Genomic DNA, 13,756 nt, shown 5'->3' with positions numbered 1-13,756 from the left:
GTGACAAAGGATTTTCTGTTTAAAATCAATTAAACTTCTTTGTCGGGGTTAGACTTTCCAATATTTGGATTAACAAGTTTATTAGATCGAGCCAAACAGAACTACCAGATTCGAATACTGGAGAAAACCACCAAATGATAGCTTGTCGATCTAAATATGACTAGCAATAGCAAGTCCATCAAAAGATAAACTAGATATAGTCGGATCCCAGCCGATCAAGTTTGTGCACGAAGCAAATCACAAAGATACGAAGCCAATAAGAAAAATCTTTTTGTCTTCAAATCTTCAATAGTCTCCTGTACCTACACGATATCAAACTTGATTCCAACTTATGATCGATCACGCACAAAACAAAGTCTGTTAACAATGAATGATCACAATTCAATGTCAGATCGAAAGACATATTTGAACCACCACTAATCTCTTGATATAGTTTGAGTGTCATTATGTCAGAAGAGAAGGCTCACTCTGCCCACAAAGATATGACGTTTAAGCACCAGTTCAATATAGAACTCCCCCCCTGTGAGTTGTTATTCCCTACAAGATAAAAGAATAACAAACAAGACAACCTTTATTAGATAAAGGTCGTCAAAGTCTTAGTTTTTATGCTGCCAATGTAAAAGTATAAAATCGAAACTCATGTACTACATTACAGAATTTATGAAATAAACCGATAATAGTATGATCATGACTTCACACATGAGTTTAATCAATATCTACTTATGATTGTTCGATAAAGCATCCCACATGGTTAGATCCGAAACCTGCTTACATCAAAGAGTCACAACATCATAAGAGATATACATAATATGAGATTGCAAATATCAGGGTTTGTGAAAACCGAAACAATATCTCATAAACCGAAAGCAAAGCAAAAGAAATAATCATTCAGATCAAACAGTGCAGTCGTAACTATTAAAAGAATGACAGAAAGGATTTAAAAATAAAAACTTAATCATCCATATTATTGATAGTTTGTTAAATAGACACTGAAGATCAATGCAAGGTTTATTCTGAGGCAGTTTTCTATTTTCTTGTCGCCTAATATCATGAGATTAAGACGTTCTATCGAGCAAAAATTTAGAAACGTTGAATAAGCATTAATACGATTTTTAGTGGATAATTTTTTTACCTAAGGTTGAGCTTGGTGCGGGTAGAGAAGTTAAATGAGTGTATTCTTTATATGATTTGGAAATGTAACTATTTTTCAACTGTCGAGAAATAGCCGTTTTGGCTCAATTCCCTATAGGTAAACTCTATCCCTACTGCCCAAACTTGGAAATCCATCTGTCTTATAAACGAGTTCATTTGGCAAAGTGCCACCGGACTTAGCTTTAAAAACGCCAATGCAAAAAGCCGCAAACACCATCGGCATACCATTTATTCAAATTCTAATTTCAAGTTTTACAAAAAGATAAAAATGAGAAAAATTCAACATGCGCAAACTAAACGAAAAACACCTATTTTCTACAACTAAAAAGGATAGTCATAATTCAAATGTATGAGCTTTACAAGTAAGATACATATTCTGTTCCCTCTTTTTGCCCCCACCCCTCATTCCTGCCATTAAATTTTGGCTGTAAAGACATCCCAAGGACAAAAACTGTAAAGAGAAGGCTAGATTTTCTACTCATTTATTGTCATCCATGGGCCAAGAGTTCAGGCCCATTCTGCGGAATTCATGATTCGTACTGATTTTGCTACCGTCCAGTACATAGTAGCCTCTGATAGCACTGTTCTATTGTGTGGTCCTCCGGGAGGGCATACTCAACCAATAATCCGTAGCCTTTGATTGCAAAGCATTCATCCAGCCTGACATACACCTTAAACTGGTCAAAAGTCAAATGTTGGTGAAACCAAGTAAATCGGTGGTGGTGACACACTGAGTGCACTCAGTTGGTAACCATGTGCAGTGGACTTCACAAGAAAGACTGTTAGCAATGGCATTGGGAAGATCTAAGATCTACACTATTTAAAGCTATCTTGATTTGGAGTGCTAGTTATACAAATGCCAAATCAGTTCCTTTCTGGATGCCATCGCACGTTTTGCAGCTAAGCTTTTGGTGGATTCTAAATATAAAGCAGTAGTTAGTTAATTTATTCCGTTTTAATTTTTTCATTGTATTTTATTTTGATCGCTAAAAGTTCACACATTCAGTAGTGTGTAACCTAACAACGTGTTTGGACATTAGAGTAGAAGTGTTTTTGCTTCTCCAAAAGAAAAGTCAGAAACAAAACTATTTTGCTTTACAAAAAATTTGCTTTTTCATTTTAAAATTCGATATTCAAAATGACTTCTTACTTTTCGACTTCTAAAAGTAGAAAAATAATTTCTAAATACATGTCCAAACACGTTATAAGTATTCTTTGGTTTGATTATCACCGTTAGTCATTACTGGTAGAAATCTAAATTGGTTGATGACGGGTTATGATCTGAAAAGTCATGATGAAATTGTTTTTCGAAACTAATTTTTGTACCAATCAAAAAATTATCTGTGTGAAAGAAAACAATATCAAAATGAACTTTATAATTTTTTTTTTGTTTCCGACTTCGAGAATTATTTATGTTATTCATTGGCAGAGGCCTAATTAAAAACTCACAAACATTACTAATCTCTTTTCAAAATTATTTGTTTCTAGCCGATATCACGGTAGTACAGTGGTATAATCATTCGATGATGATACAAATGATCTGAGTTCGAAATTCGCGAGCACCAAATTCTTTACCTATCACAACAATTTACGGATAAAAAAGAAAGAAAAATATTTGCTTGTAATCGATCCATAATCATGTAACCGAGTCAACTCAGCAAACCCAAAACCGATTTAACTCGCCATATCCGACTCACCCTAATAAATAAGGTAATAATTGCCTTTCTTTTTGGTATCAAACGCTACATATAGTAAAAAATCCCAGAAAACGCAATCCGAAACGTCCAATAAAATTACCAATGACCCGGATATAGTAAAAAACTATCTATTTTTTCGGCAGCACACGTGTGTGCCAACAAATCGCCAGACAAACAAAAGCAATAAAAAGAAAGAAAGAAGCGCGAGCAGGTGAAACCGTGAAAATACGCACAAACAAATCAAATACACGGTCAGCGAGAAGTAGACTGGACTTTTTTTTTTTTATTTTTACTCCGAAGAAGAAAGAAAAAGAAGAACCCTAGCTACTTATTAATACCATTTCTCTCTCTCTTGAAAAACTCAATAGAGTGTTGAGGGAGAGAAAAAGTTTCTTTGTCTCTGTTCAGGGTTCAGCAGCAGCCATTGGCAGCAGCAGCAGCAGCAGAAGCAGAAAATAATCATCAAAATCGTTTTTAGATCTTTTTTAGGGTTTTAGTTTTGTTTTTTTTGAGAAGAAAATGGATCTTCCGAGTTTAGCCGTCATACTTCAAGCGGCTCTTACTCCTGATACTGAACAAAGAAAAGCTGCTGAAGAAAGTCTCAAGCAGGTACTGGTTACTACTCATTAAACCCTTACTCATTCATTCATTCATTCGATATTTATGGTAATCTTTGTTTTAGGGGTTTTTTGATTGATTCAGCTGATGTCTTATTGAACTGCTTCTTGTTGTGGTTTTTGAATGATTTCTCTATGTATTGATGATTTCTTTATTAATTAGAGGTTTTGATCAAGGGTTTTGGTAGAGATTTTGTGCTTTTATTGATTGATTCAGTTTTAGTTAGATTTGATTGAGTAATGTTTGGTTTTCTTATTGAGAAGAAACCCTATCTTGAAAGGATTTTTGGGGATGCGTATTGGATTTTTTTGTACCCCAGTACTGTGCTAGTGTTGGTTGACCTAGATTTTTGGTTATCTAATCTGTGTTTTTTTGTTTTGTTTTTGGTATTGAGTACAGTTACAGTACACTCCACAGCATTTGGTGAGGTTGTTGCAGATTATTGTAGATGGAGGTTGTGATATGGCTATTAGGCAATTTGCCAGTATTCATTTCAAGAACTTTGTTGCTAAAAACTGGTCGCCTATTGATCCTGGTTTGTCAACTTTCTTTTCGCCTTCATGTGTGATTTAGTTTGGTTAATTTCTGGGGTTAAGTTATTTGTTTTGGTAATGTAGATGAGCAGCAGAAAGTATTGCCGACTGATAAAGAATTGGTGAGGCAGCACATTCTTACATATATCACACAAGTGCCACCACTATTGAGGTATACTAGTTGAAGTTTTATGCCTTTTATTTGTCATTGATATGGTTTTGTTAAGTGTCTAAAAAGATTTGTCTTCTGTTGCTTCTTAGTTCATTGTGTAAGAGAGGAGTCACTTATGACAGGAATTTGATTGGAGTAGTAACCTAGTTTTGTATTCTGAATCTTCTTAAACTGTGTTTTGAGTCTTTTTCGATGGAATTCTAGGACACAGGTTTTAATATGGTTATTTTACTACAACTTTAGATACATACATACATAAAACAAGGGATAATCAGTTAAGTGTCTGATCTATGAAAGCCTAAAAAAGTGAATAAGTTACTTGGAGCAGCATTGGCTGTCTTTCAATTTGTTCCTGATTCTTCTTTGGTCGAAGAAAAATGTTTATCATATACTCTCCACGTCGTGTAATGTTATGGGTCAGGGTTACTGATTGGTTTGGTTGTTGCTACTATGTTTTGACATGGATTTTGATGTTTATCTCACATCACGCAGAGCACAGCTTGGTGAGTGCCTCAAAACCATAATTCACGCTGATTACCCTGAGCAGTGGCCAAGCCTTCTCCAATGGGTGAAACATAATCTACAAGGTCAACAAGTTTACGGGGCATTATTTGTGTTGAGAATCCTTTCCAGGAAATACGAGTAAGAACTGTGCTTTGGCTGTCCGTATTTAATTTACAGTTATATGGTTGTGTCAGATAAGAACAATCATTTATTGATCAAAAGAAAAAAAAACAATAATTTTTTTTTTCCTTAATTTTCAAGGATTAGACCACTTATGTATGTTCTTAAAGTTCTTTACTTATGTTTTTTAACTAAAACTATGTTCTCTTTTTAAGGTTCAAGTCGGATGAAGAGCGGACACCTGTTTACCTCATTGTTGAGGAGACATTTCCATATCTCCTTAATATATTTAGCAGACTGGTTCAAATTGTCAACCCTCCTCTTGAGATTGCAGACTTGATCAAACTTATCTGCAAAATATTCTGGTCATCCATATATGTATGTTCTTAAACTTCTTTACATTGTGAGCGGCAGTGGTTTCTATAGTTGTCACTTTAAGGATACAACATTCTAATCAGTGTATGATTCTTGCATTTTCAGTTGGAGATTCCGAAGCAACTTTTTGATCCAAATGTTTTCAATGCATGGATGGTTCTATTCCTTACCATATTGGAAAGACCTGTTCCTGTAGAAGGCCAGCCTGTTGACCCAGATCAAAGAAAAGTTTGGGGATGGTGGAAAGTTAAAAAGTGGACAGTGCACATTTTGAATCGATTGTACACTCGGTGAGTTGGTGTCTTTGGTATTTAGATGCATATGGCTTCATTTTTTCTTTGTCGTTCAAGTATTATAACCATTTAAATGTTGTATCAATAGGTTTGGGGATCTAAAGCTTCAAAAGCCCGAAAACAAAGCTTTTGCTCAAATATTTCAGAAGAATTATGCTGGGAAGATTTTGGAATGCCACTTGAACTTGTTGAATGTGATTCGTGTTGGTGGTTATCTACCAGATAGAGTTATCAACCTTATTCTCCAATATTTGAGTAACAGGTCTGTTTTTCAAATCATACGATGTTCCCATTCATGATTGCTTTGTGTCAGATTTTGTGTGGCAATGCCAATCATCACACTCTAGATGAATAAGTAACTTGGATATGTGAAGGGTGCTGCTGCAAAATGCGCTCTGTCTTTTGTTTTGTATTAAGATTTGGAAGTCATAATTATCTTTTTGTTAGTATGAGAATCGCGGCCCATGGGATTCATGTCCTCCCCATTTAGTTTGCAGTTGCTGTCTCAGTTGTGCGATTTTACTTTTTAGTAACTGAGGAAGATCGTTTTCTATAGATTTATAGTGCAATCACTGGAATAGAAGTATCATTTTTTTCTTCTTATTATTCCTGCAGCATTTCAAAGAATAGCATGTATCAGCTGCTGCAGCCACAGCTCGACGTCGTCTTATTTGAGATAATATTTCCTCTTATGTGCTTCAATGACAATGATCAAATGCTGTGGAAAGAAGATCCACATGAATATGTCAGGAAGGGTTATGGTGAGTTAAAGACCACCTTGTCGTTATTTCAGTATTTTTTTTATTGTTTAGAGGTTTTAAAATCAGTTACTCAATCACTTAATACTTTTGCAGATATTATCGAAGACCTATATAGTCCTAGGACCGCCGCCATGGATTTTGTAAGTGAGTTGGTTAGGAAACGTGGAAAGGAGAACCTTCAGAAATTCATTCAATTCATTGTGCAGATTTTTAGGAGGTACTTACTTGATGCTATCTTATCCCCAGTTAAATGCTTTACTCTAATATTCTCGCTAGAATGGTGTTCATTGCTTGTCTTTTAAATTACTCTAATCCAGATACGATGAGGCACCAGCAGAGTATAAACAATATCGCCAAAAAGATGGTGCCCTTCTTGCTATCGGTGCATTATGTGATAAACTGAAGCAAACTGAACCGTACAAGTCCGAGCTTGAGCCTATGCTAGTTCAACATGTTTTTCCTGAGTTCAGCAGTCCAGCTGGACATCTTAGAGCAAAGGTGCCTTTTATTAGCACTCATTTCTCTTCGCTCATTGATTGATATTTGAGTCTCTCTCTTGAACATCGTTCGCTTAAAATTTTAATTGTCAGGCGGCATGGGTTGCTGGCCAGTATGCTCATATCAACTTCTCAGATCAGAACAATTTCCGAAAGGCGTTACACAGTGTCGTTTCTGGATTGTGCGATTCTGAGCTTCCGGTTCGTGTTGACTCAGTCTTTGCATTGCGCTCTTTTATTGAAGCTTGTAAAGGTACTTTTTAAGGTCACACGTTGAATTTGTTTCACTATTGATATTGTGATGGAAGTTTGGTATGTTCATAAATGATTTTATTCTTTCTTGCAGATTTGGGTGAAATCCGTCCAATTCTTCCTCGATTGCTTGATGGTATTTTGACATGCCTTTGTTTTTTGTATTACTTAAATTTTGACCCAGTATGTTTCTTACTTTTTCCTTGTTCTTTCAGAGTTCTTTAAACTTATGAATGAGGTTGAGAACGAGGACCTCGTGTTTACTCTCGAAACGATTGTGGACAAGTTTGGTGAAGAGATGGCGCCTTATGCCCTTGGATTATGCCAGAATCTGGTAAGTTAGTATTTGAAAACATTTTAGATTTGTGAGTATTTGGGTAAGCAAATTTACTATCCAAATGGTTTTCTGTTGGAATTCACTTTTCTACTCTTATTCTTTTAGGCTGCTGCCTTCTGGAAGTGTATAGATTCTGCTGATGCTGATGATGATGAGGTTGATGATTCTGGTGCCCTAGCTGCAGTAGGTTGTTTGCGCGCCATTAGCACAATCCTTGAATCTGTGAGCAGGCTTCCTGATTATTTCCTCAAAATTGAGCCAACTCTATTACCTATAATGCGTCGAATGTTGACTAGTGATGGACAAGGTACTTATTCCTCTCTTGAGAAATCTTAAATTACGTGAGGTACATGCTTGATTTACTTTCTGCTTATCAATAAAGTTACTCTATAATATTTTTACAAACAACAACAAAGCTTACTTTATTTAAGGTCTGAGATACCAAGTAACCACTGAAATTGTTGTGTCCCCTCCATCTTATGTAATTTTATTTTTCAAAGCGAAAGATAAGAAAAGGTAACCAACTTGAACATATATCAACGTACATAATCATAAATATAAGGTACATCAGTATTTTGTAGTTCAATTGGTTGATATCCAAGAATTACTCCTGCTTACACATTTGGCTCATTTTTAACTCTTTTGGATGAATATTTAAGATGACTGTGATCTGTCGCTCTTTTTAGTTCTTGCTTATAGATTGAGCTATATCCTCGTACTTTTTCTGCATTTGTTGTGTTAGTTAACCCTTTGAATTTCTTCCACAGAGGTCTATGAAGAAGTTCTGGAAATAGTTTCGTATCAGACATTTTTTGCTCCAACAATTTCATTGGAAATGTGGAGTCTTTGGCCTTTGATGATGGAATCATTGTCGGAGTGGGCTATAGATTTCTTTCCAAGTAAGTGTGCTTCTAGTTATGTTGCATATTATTTTTTCTTGATTACTGTTGTATGGATCCTGGGCTACATTCATGTATTCAGGTGGCAAGGTCATGTGTATCACCTATGCTTTTCTCATTATTCCAATCAAAATTCCTATTTAGTTGCCTGTTGCCATAAATGCTGAACCTCATGAGTTCTGCAAAGCTGGACTTCTTTTATGCTGCCTCCAAACTGTCAATTCAAGCTTAATTTGTATTTGTAGACTTCATTATAGCTTATGGTCAGTTACATAGTTTTGGGCGACATAAGTTCATTTTTTGCTGGAACGGCTGAGTACAGTTTTTTCGTTTCTTTATGAACTCTGAGGCTAACAAGTTACTTTTTATGTAGATATTCTGGTTCCTTTGGACAACTTTATATCCAGAAGCACTACACATTTCTTAACATGCAAGGATCCAGATTACCAGCAAAGTCTTTGGCATATGCTTTCATCTGTGAGTGATACTTAACAAAAGATTATCTTACTGGTCATATCTGTGAGCCAGTGTCTTGACTGATTTCTCCAATATTTCTCTATTCTCTTGATAAATTTTTTCATAATTTGATGCTTGGAATGTAGATTATGGCAGATAAAAATATGGAGGACAGTGATATTGAACCGGCTCCTAAGCTCATTCAAGTGGTTTTCCAAAACTGCAAGGGTCAAGTAGACCATTGGGTTGAGCCATATCTGACCATCACACTTGAGCGGTTACGGCGGACAGAAAAACCTTACTTGAAGTGTCTCCTGATGAAAGTGGTAAAAACTTCGGCCTGATATTTTAGTACAACTGTAGCACCTAATATTAATTTCTTGATGTAACAATCATACAGCAGTTCAGCGTATTTTATAGTGTCTAAAGTGGTGCCCAAGCAGCAGTAGGTGCTTGTGTCGCTGGGTTTGCTGCCTTGTTTTTATCTTTTGGTAGGGAATTCAGGAACCTAGAAGAACCAGAAATAAGAATGCTGAACAACTCGCTGTCTAATCACAAGCTCGTTAACTGGTCAGACCCTAGTTCTAGGATTTAGGTGTTAACTCTGTACTGGCATTCACTTCCAATATGAACTTAAAGAATAGTTTCTGTATGATGTATTGTTCGAATGGATTTATGAACTTAAGTATTTTGATCTGTTAGTGCATGGGATTGGCTTCGAAAATATGTTACCTCACATCTCCAAGTTTACATTTTGTGGGTCATGTACTTCCAACCTAGAGCCTGTATATTTTGTTTTGCAAATGTTTGACAAGTATTCATATTTGTTTGATTTGCAGATAGCTGATGCTCTTTATTATAACGCACCTTTGACACTCAGTGTGCTGCATAAGCTTGGAGTGGCCACAGAAGTATTTAATCTGTGGTTCCAGATGTTGCAAGAAGTCAAAAAGAGTGGTATGAAGGCAAACTTTAAAAGGTATATTTCCTATATCTTTTTGTTCCCCTGTTGGGATCTCTTTATTAAACAACTAATGTAACTTCTACTAATGATATCCACTAATCATGCAGGGAACATGACAAAAAGGTTTGCTGCTTGGGATTGACATCACTTCTTGCGCTCCCTGGAGATCAGTTACCTGTGGAAGCTTTTGCACGGGTTTTTACAGCAACTCTTGATCTTTTGGTTGCCTATAAGGATCAAGTAGCAGGTTAGTCTTGATATGTTTGTTTTTGTTTGATCTCTTGTTCATTTTAAATCTCTTAATTATGGGCTAGTTAAATGAAGCATAAGCTGTTTTTTTTTTGACACCTTTTTCCCCCCTGGATTTTGCTTCTTTCTTAACGTGTATCCAGAAGCAGCTAAGGAAGAGGAAAATGCTGATGATGATGACATGGAGGGGGGGTTTCAAACTGATGATGATGAAGAAGACGAAGATGGATCCGACAGGGATATGGGAGTTGAAGCTGAGGATGGTGATGAGGCTGACAGTCTTAAGCTCCAAAAGTTAGCTGCCCAGGTAAGATAACTCTGCTTCATAGTAAGAAAAATGTTATCTTTTCCAGAATCTTAATTAGGTTTGATGTTAGGAATCTTGCAGCCAATCTATAATCATGTTAGTGTAAACTGCATAGTGATCTTCGAAATGTAAATTGTAAAACTGCAAAAAACAATGTGTCACGTAACAAGATGGAGAGGACAAATAATCGCTTCTCTCTCGGAAATTTCTACTTCAATTTAACGGGTTCAAGTTTAGTTTATGCTGAGATGCATGCAAGTGTTTAGAAATACTTGCTAATTGGTACTCTTTATGTTTTGCTCATCACAGGCAAGATCATTTCGCCCTGCTGATGAGGATGACGAGGACTCAGATGATGATTACAGTGATGATGAAGAGTTACAATCACCAATTGATGATGTCGATCCTTTCATTTTCTTCGTTGATACAGTCAAAGGTGAGACTCTTTCCACCAGTTTGATTCAGCTGCTCTTGTTTGTTGTAGAATCTGACACACCCTGATAGTGGGACACTCATAAGAAGAGTTGAAGACAAAATCACTCACCTTTTCATTTTTCTTTAGATTCTTTTTCCTATCCTTATTTGTGACTCTGACTTGAGCACTGTTTGTTAAGTTCTGCAAGCCTCGGATCCTGCAAGATTCCAGAGCTTTATGCAAGCACTTGACTTCCCTCATCAGGCCTTGGCTAGTGGTTTAGCTCAGCATGCCGAACAAAGGAGAATAGAAATAGAAAAAGAGAAGATGGAGAAGGCAGCAGCAGGGACCAACGCTACCTTGTGAATTTAAGCTATGAGCGTGCATTGTTTCTAAAGAGTTTTGCTTCGCTCACCTATCAATTCTTTATCTTGTTTGATTTGCTGAGTCTCAGTGAAGGTCAATTGGTTTTCTGATCACAAATGATCCAGGAAACTAAAGTGTGCTCCCAAGTTGGACCCAATTGGGTGTTTGGGTTCCAAAGAGATAAAAAAAAAGTGTAGATGGGAACACCAGCGTCTTCATTAGGATGGTTCTCCAATGGTGGGAGAGGTCTTAGTTTTACAGATGTGGATTCTTCTTCTGGCAGAAGAACCTGGTCAGTGCCAATTTCTTTTCAGTATTTTCTTCTTCTTTTTTTTTTGTCCGAGTATCCTATATTTGTTACATGGGAAAATGTTTCCCAACCTCATTTTGGGTGTTTGTCATCATCGGGTGAATCCTGTCCTGGCAAGCGTATATGGGTATAAGAAACCCTTGAGACCTCCTTTTTCTTGGAGAAAGTAGGGAAGAAGGGCTTCGTTTATAGAGTGTATATGAGATTGTTTCCCTTTTTTTTCTTCTTTTCTTTTAGTTATTTGTTAGGAAGGTGACGAATATTTGGTGGTTGAGGATGGTGATGGCTCTGTATTCATATATTTTTGGGTGGGAGAGAAAATGAAGGCTGTAGCAATACATGTAAAAGATTCCATTTTGTGTTTGTCATTTTACGATTGGATACGAGTCACTTTACCTCGGATGGGTTTCGCTGTTGGATGTGAAACAATCTTATTATTCGTTTTGAATATATATCATCCTTTTGCCAAAATGTCTGCCACTTCATTGCCTTTCCTGTTTGGTTGTTGATGCCACAATTTTTGAACTCTGCTCTCTTATCAGATGTATGTTTTTCTAATATAGTTGCTAGTTCTAGCTTTCAAAATAGGGTTAACATTATATTGGTAGACACCAATATCTCAAATCAGTTAAATGGGATAAGGGAAACCAACATTTTGGAAAATTCTGTGTAACCTTTCTTCGCAAGTAATTTTCAAAGAAAAAAGAATACATATCATCCTTTGAAAGTTATATTCTATCCATCATTTAGCATAAGAATTCGTTGGAGGATCTGGTGCTTGTTTGGAACTGAATATTCCCATTCCCATGTTAATATTCGTCTCAACTTTCAGGTACAATTTTTATGTTATATATTCCCATGTTAATATTCGTCCTCTTTTTAGAGAACTCTGATGTATTTCCCCACTCCCGTTGGCCTCCCTTTCCGTTGTGTTGTCCTGTAGTAACTCAACGGCTAGTTTTGGTTGGAACTTTACCGGGATTTCTCACCATACTCTGTTTCTTAATCTCCGGCCTCTGATGAAGGTTCATTAATCTCTTCTTTTCCTCTCTCAAATCTCTATTTATCATCAATCTCTAATCCTAATGGAAGGTTACTCAACAATCGCACCAAAATCACTACAATCACTGAGCAGCAAATCATAGAGACAGAAACTTGTCTAGAACTTGATTATCACAATCAACGAAATCATCATTGCTTATGCAACTACAACAAGAATCCAATTGATATATGTGAAACTGAGCTCACCAAGACTAGCTACCTTCCATACAAGTTCAAACCCTCATGGAAAGTTCAACTAGCAAACTCAACCCAATCACCAGCAGCTAAATCTGTAATGTTTTCTTCAAGCTCTCCTACTCAGGGCAATCACAGCCACAAACCCATATCCAATCCCCCAGAGAATCCCATTATCCATGCTGACTATCAAAAATTGAACATTCTCACCTGCTCTTACATCAATTGCAACACATGCCCTCCTCACCCCACTTATAATCACCACATAAACCCCATCATACAACTACCAATTAATTTAGTAGATGAACCTAATACCCCAAAACCCCCTGATAGAACTACCTACTCATATTATTCAAACAAAACAGATTCTCACTCAAGGACCGATGCTCTTAAGGCTTACTCAGGTATCTCTAAACTCTTCTCATCTTCCTCTATATCAAGTCTACAATGTGAAGATCAATTGGTCTCATCCTATTTCCTTTATGCATACCAGTACTAACCCTGCATGATCTGCTTCACCTGTACTAGAATCTTGTTTCTCAGCATTTTAGAAATAGTCATGAATTTTCAATAATTCTTTTTTTTTTTTCATGATGATGTTTTAAAATTAAAATCTAGCATTCATACCCATTACGTCACCCATATTCAAACCAAAATAAAATTAACAACCACACATGTTTCTTTGTCCAAAAAGATCAAGTCTAAAAGTTTTAACCCTCACACCCCTCAGATTTTAGATGTATCCCTTTATAAAGCTAAGATGGATAGGCTCTACAACAATGATCCACAAACCAATAACTGGAAAGCTTTATGGAAAATGGACTTTGGTCCTGTCATCCAGATCTTTATCTGGAAATGTGCTCATGGGATTCTCCCAACTAATGCTAAAACAGGTAGCATACTGCACTACATTGATCCAATGTGTCAGTTATGCCACTTTAGAGAGGAAACTTTAACTCATTTACTGTTGGCCGCTACCTTTGTTTGGACTCTCTTGCTTGGTCCAGATCATGGAAACTTTGATCATACCATTGACTTTGTGGATTGGGTAAATTCTTGGCTCAGTCCTGGTAATAACAACAATAGTAGTAATGTATTTGCAACTGCTTGCTGGTACATTTAGAAGGCTAGATGTGATTTTATCTTTGATCACACTATTCTGAACACCAGACAAACTACCACCAGCATACAACAACATTTATGCAAACATGCCAGAATCCATCATTATCAGAACCACATCCTT

At 36.5% G+C, this 13,756-nt stretch overlaps 1 protein-coding gene across 1 annotated transcript; it reads left to right on the top strand.

Annotated features, from left to right (window-relative positions):
- The first annotated feature begins 3,166 nt into the window (after positions 1–3,166).
- Positions 3,167–11,748, top strand: LOC113315002 (importin beta-like SAD2). Its single transcript, XM_026563320.1, has 22 exons — positions 3,167–3,458; positions 3,867–4,002; positions 4,085–4,172; positions 4,665–4,814; positions 5,012–5,174; positions 5,277–5,461; positions 5,553–5,726; positions 6,080–6,225; positions 6,319–6,442; positions 6,543–6,723; positions 6,816–6,975; positions 7,069–7,110; positions 7,190–7,308; positions 7,417–7,618; positions 8,079–8,210; positions 8,584–8,687; positions 8,813–8,992; positions 9,506–9,645; positions 9,738–9,877; positions 10,023–10,186; positions 10,496–10,622; positions 10,801–11,748. Exons 1-22 carry the CDS (start codon positions 3,369–3,371, stop codon positions 10,965–10,967), a joined length of 3,114 nt encoding a protein of 1,037 aa, XP_026419105.1. The 5' UTR covers positions 3,167–3,368; the 3' UTR covers positions 10,968–11,748.
- Positions 11,749–13,756: the final 2,008 nt, after the last annotated feature.

This window comes from Papaver somniferum, chromosome 1 (assembly GCF_003573695.1).
Source record: "Papaver somniferum cultivar HN1 chromosome 1, ASM357369v1, whole genome shotgun sequence".
Lineage (NCBI taxonomy): Eukaryota > Viridiplantae > Streptophyta > Magnoliopsida > Ranunculales > Papaveraceae > Papaver > Papaver somniferum.
Note: the sequence above shows the minus strand (reverse complement) of the source record. Positions and strands in the feature narration are given on the sequence as shown.

What these genes read in the sequence shown, in the direction of transcription:
- LOC113315002 (XM_026563320.1), top strand. Translation starts at nt 3,369, where the DNA reads ATGGATCTTCCGAGTTTAGCCGTCATACTTCAAGCGGCTCTTACTCCT. An exon ending in CTGAAGAAAGTCTCAAGCAG is followed by an intron (nt 3,459 to 3,866) that starts GTACTGGTTACT and finishes TATTGAGTACAG; the next exon opens with TTACAGTACACTCCACAGCA. An exon ending in TTGGATTATGCCAGAATCTG is followed by an intron (nt 7,309 to 7,416) that starts GTAAGTTAGTAT and finishes TTATTCTTTTAG; the next exon opens with GCTGCTGCCTTCTGGAAGTG.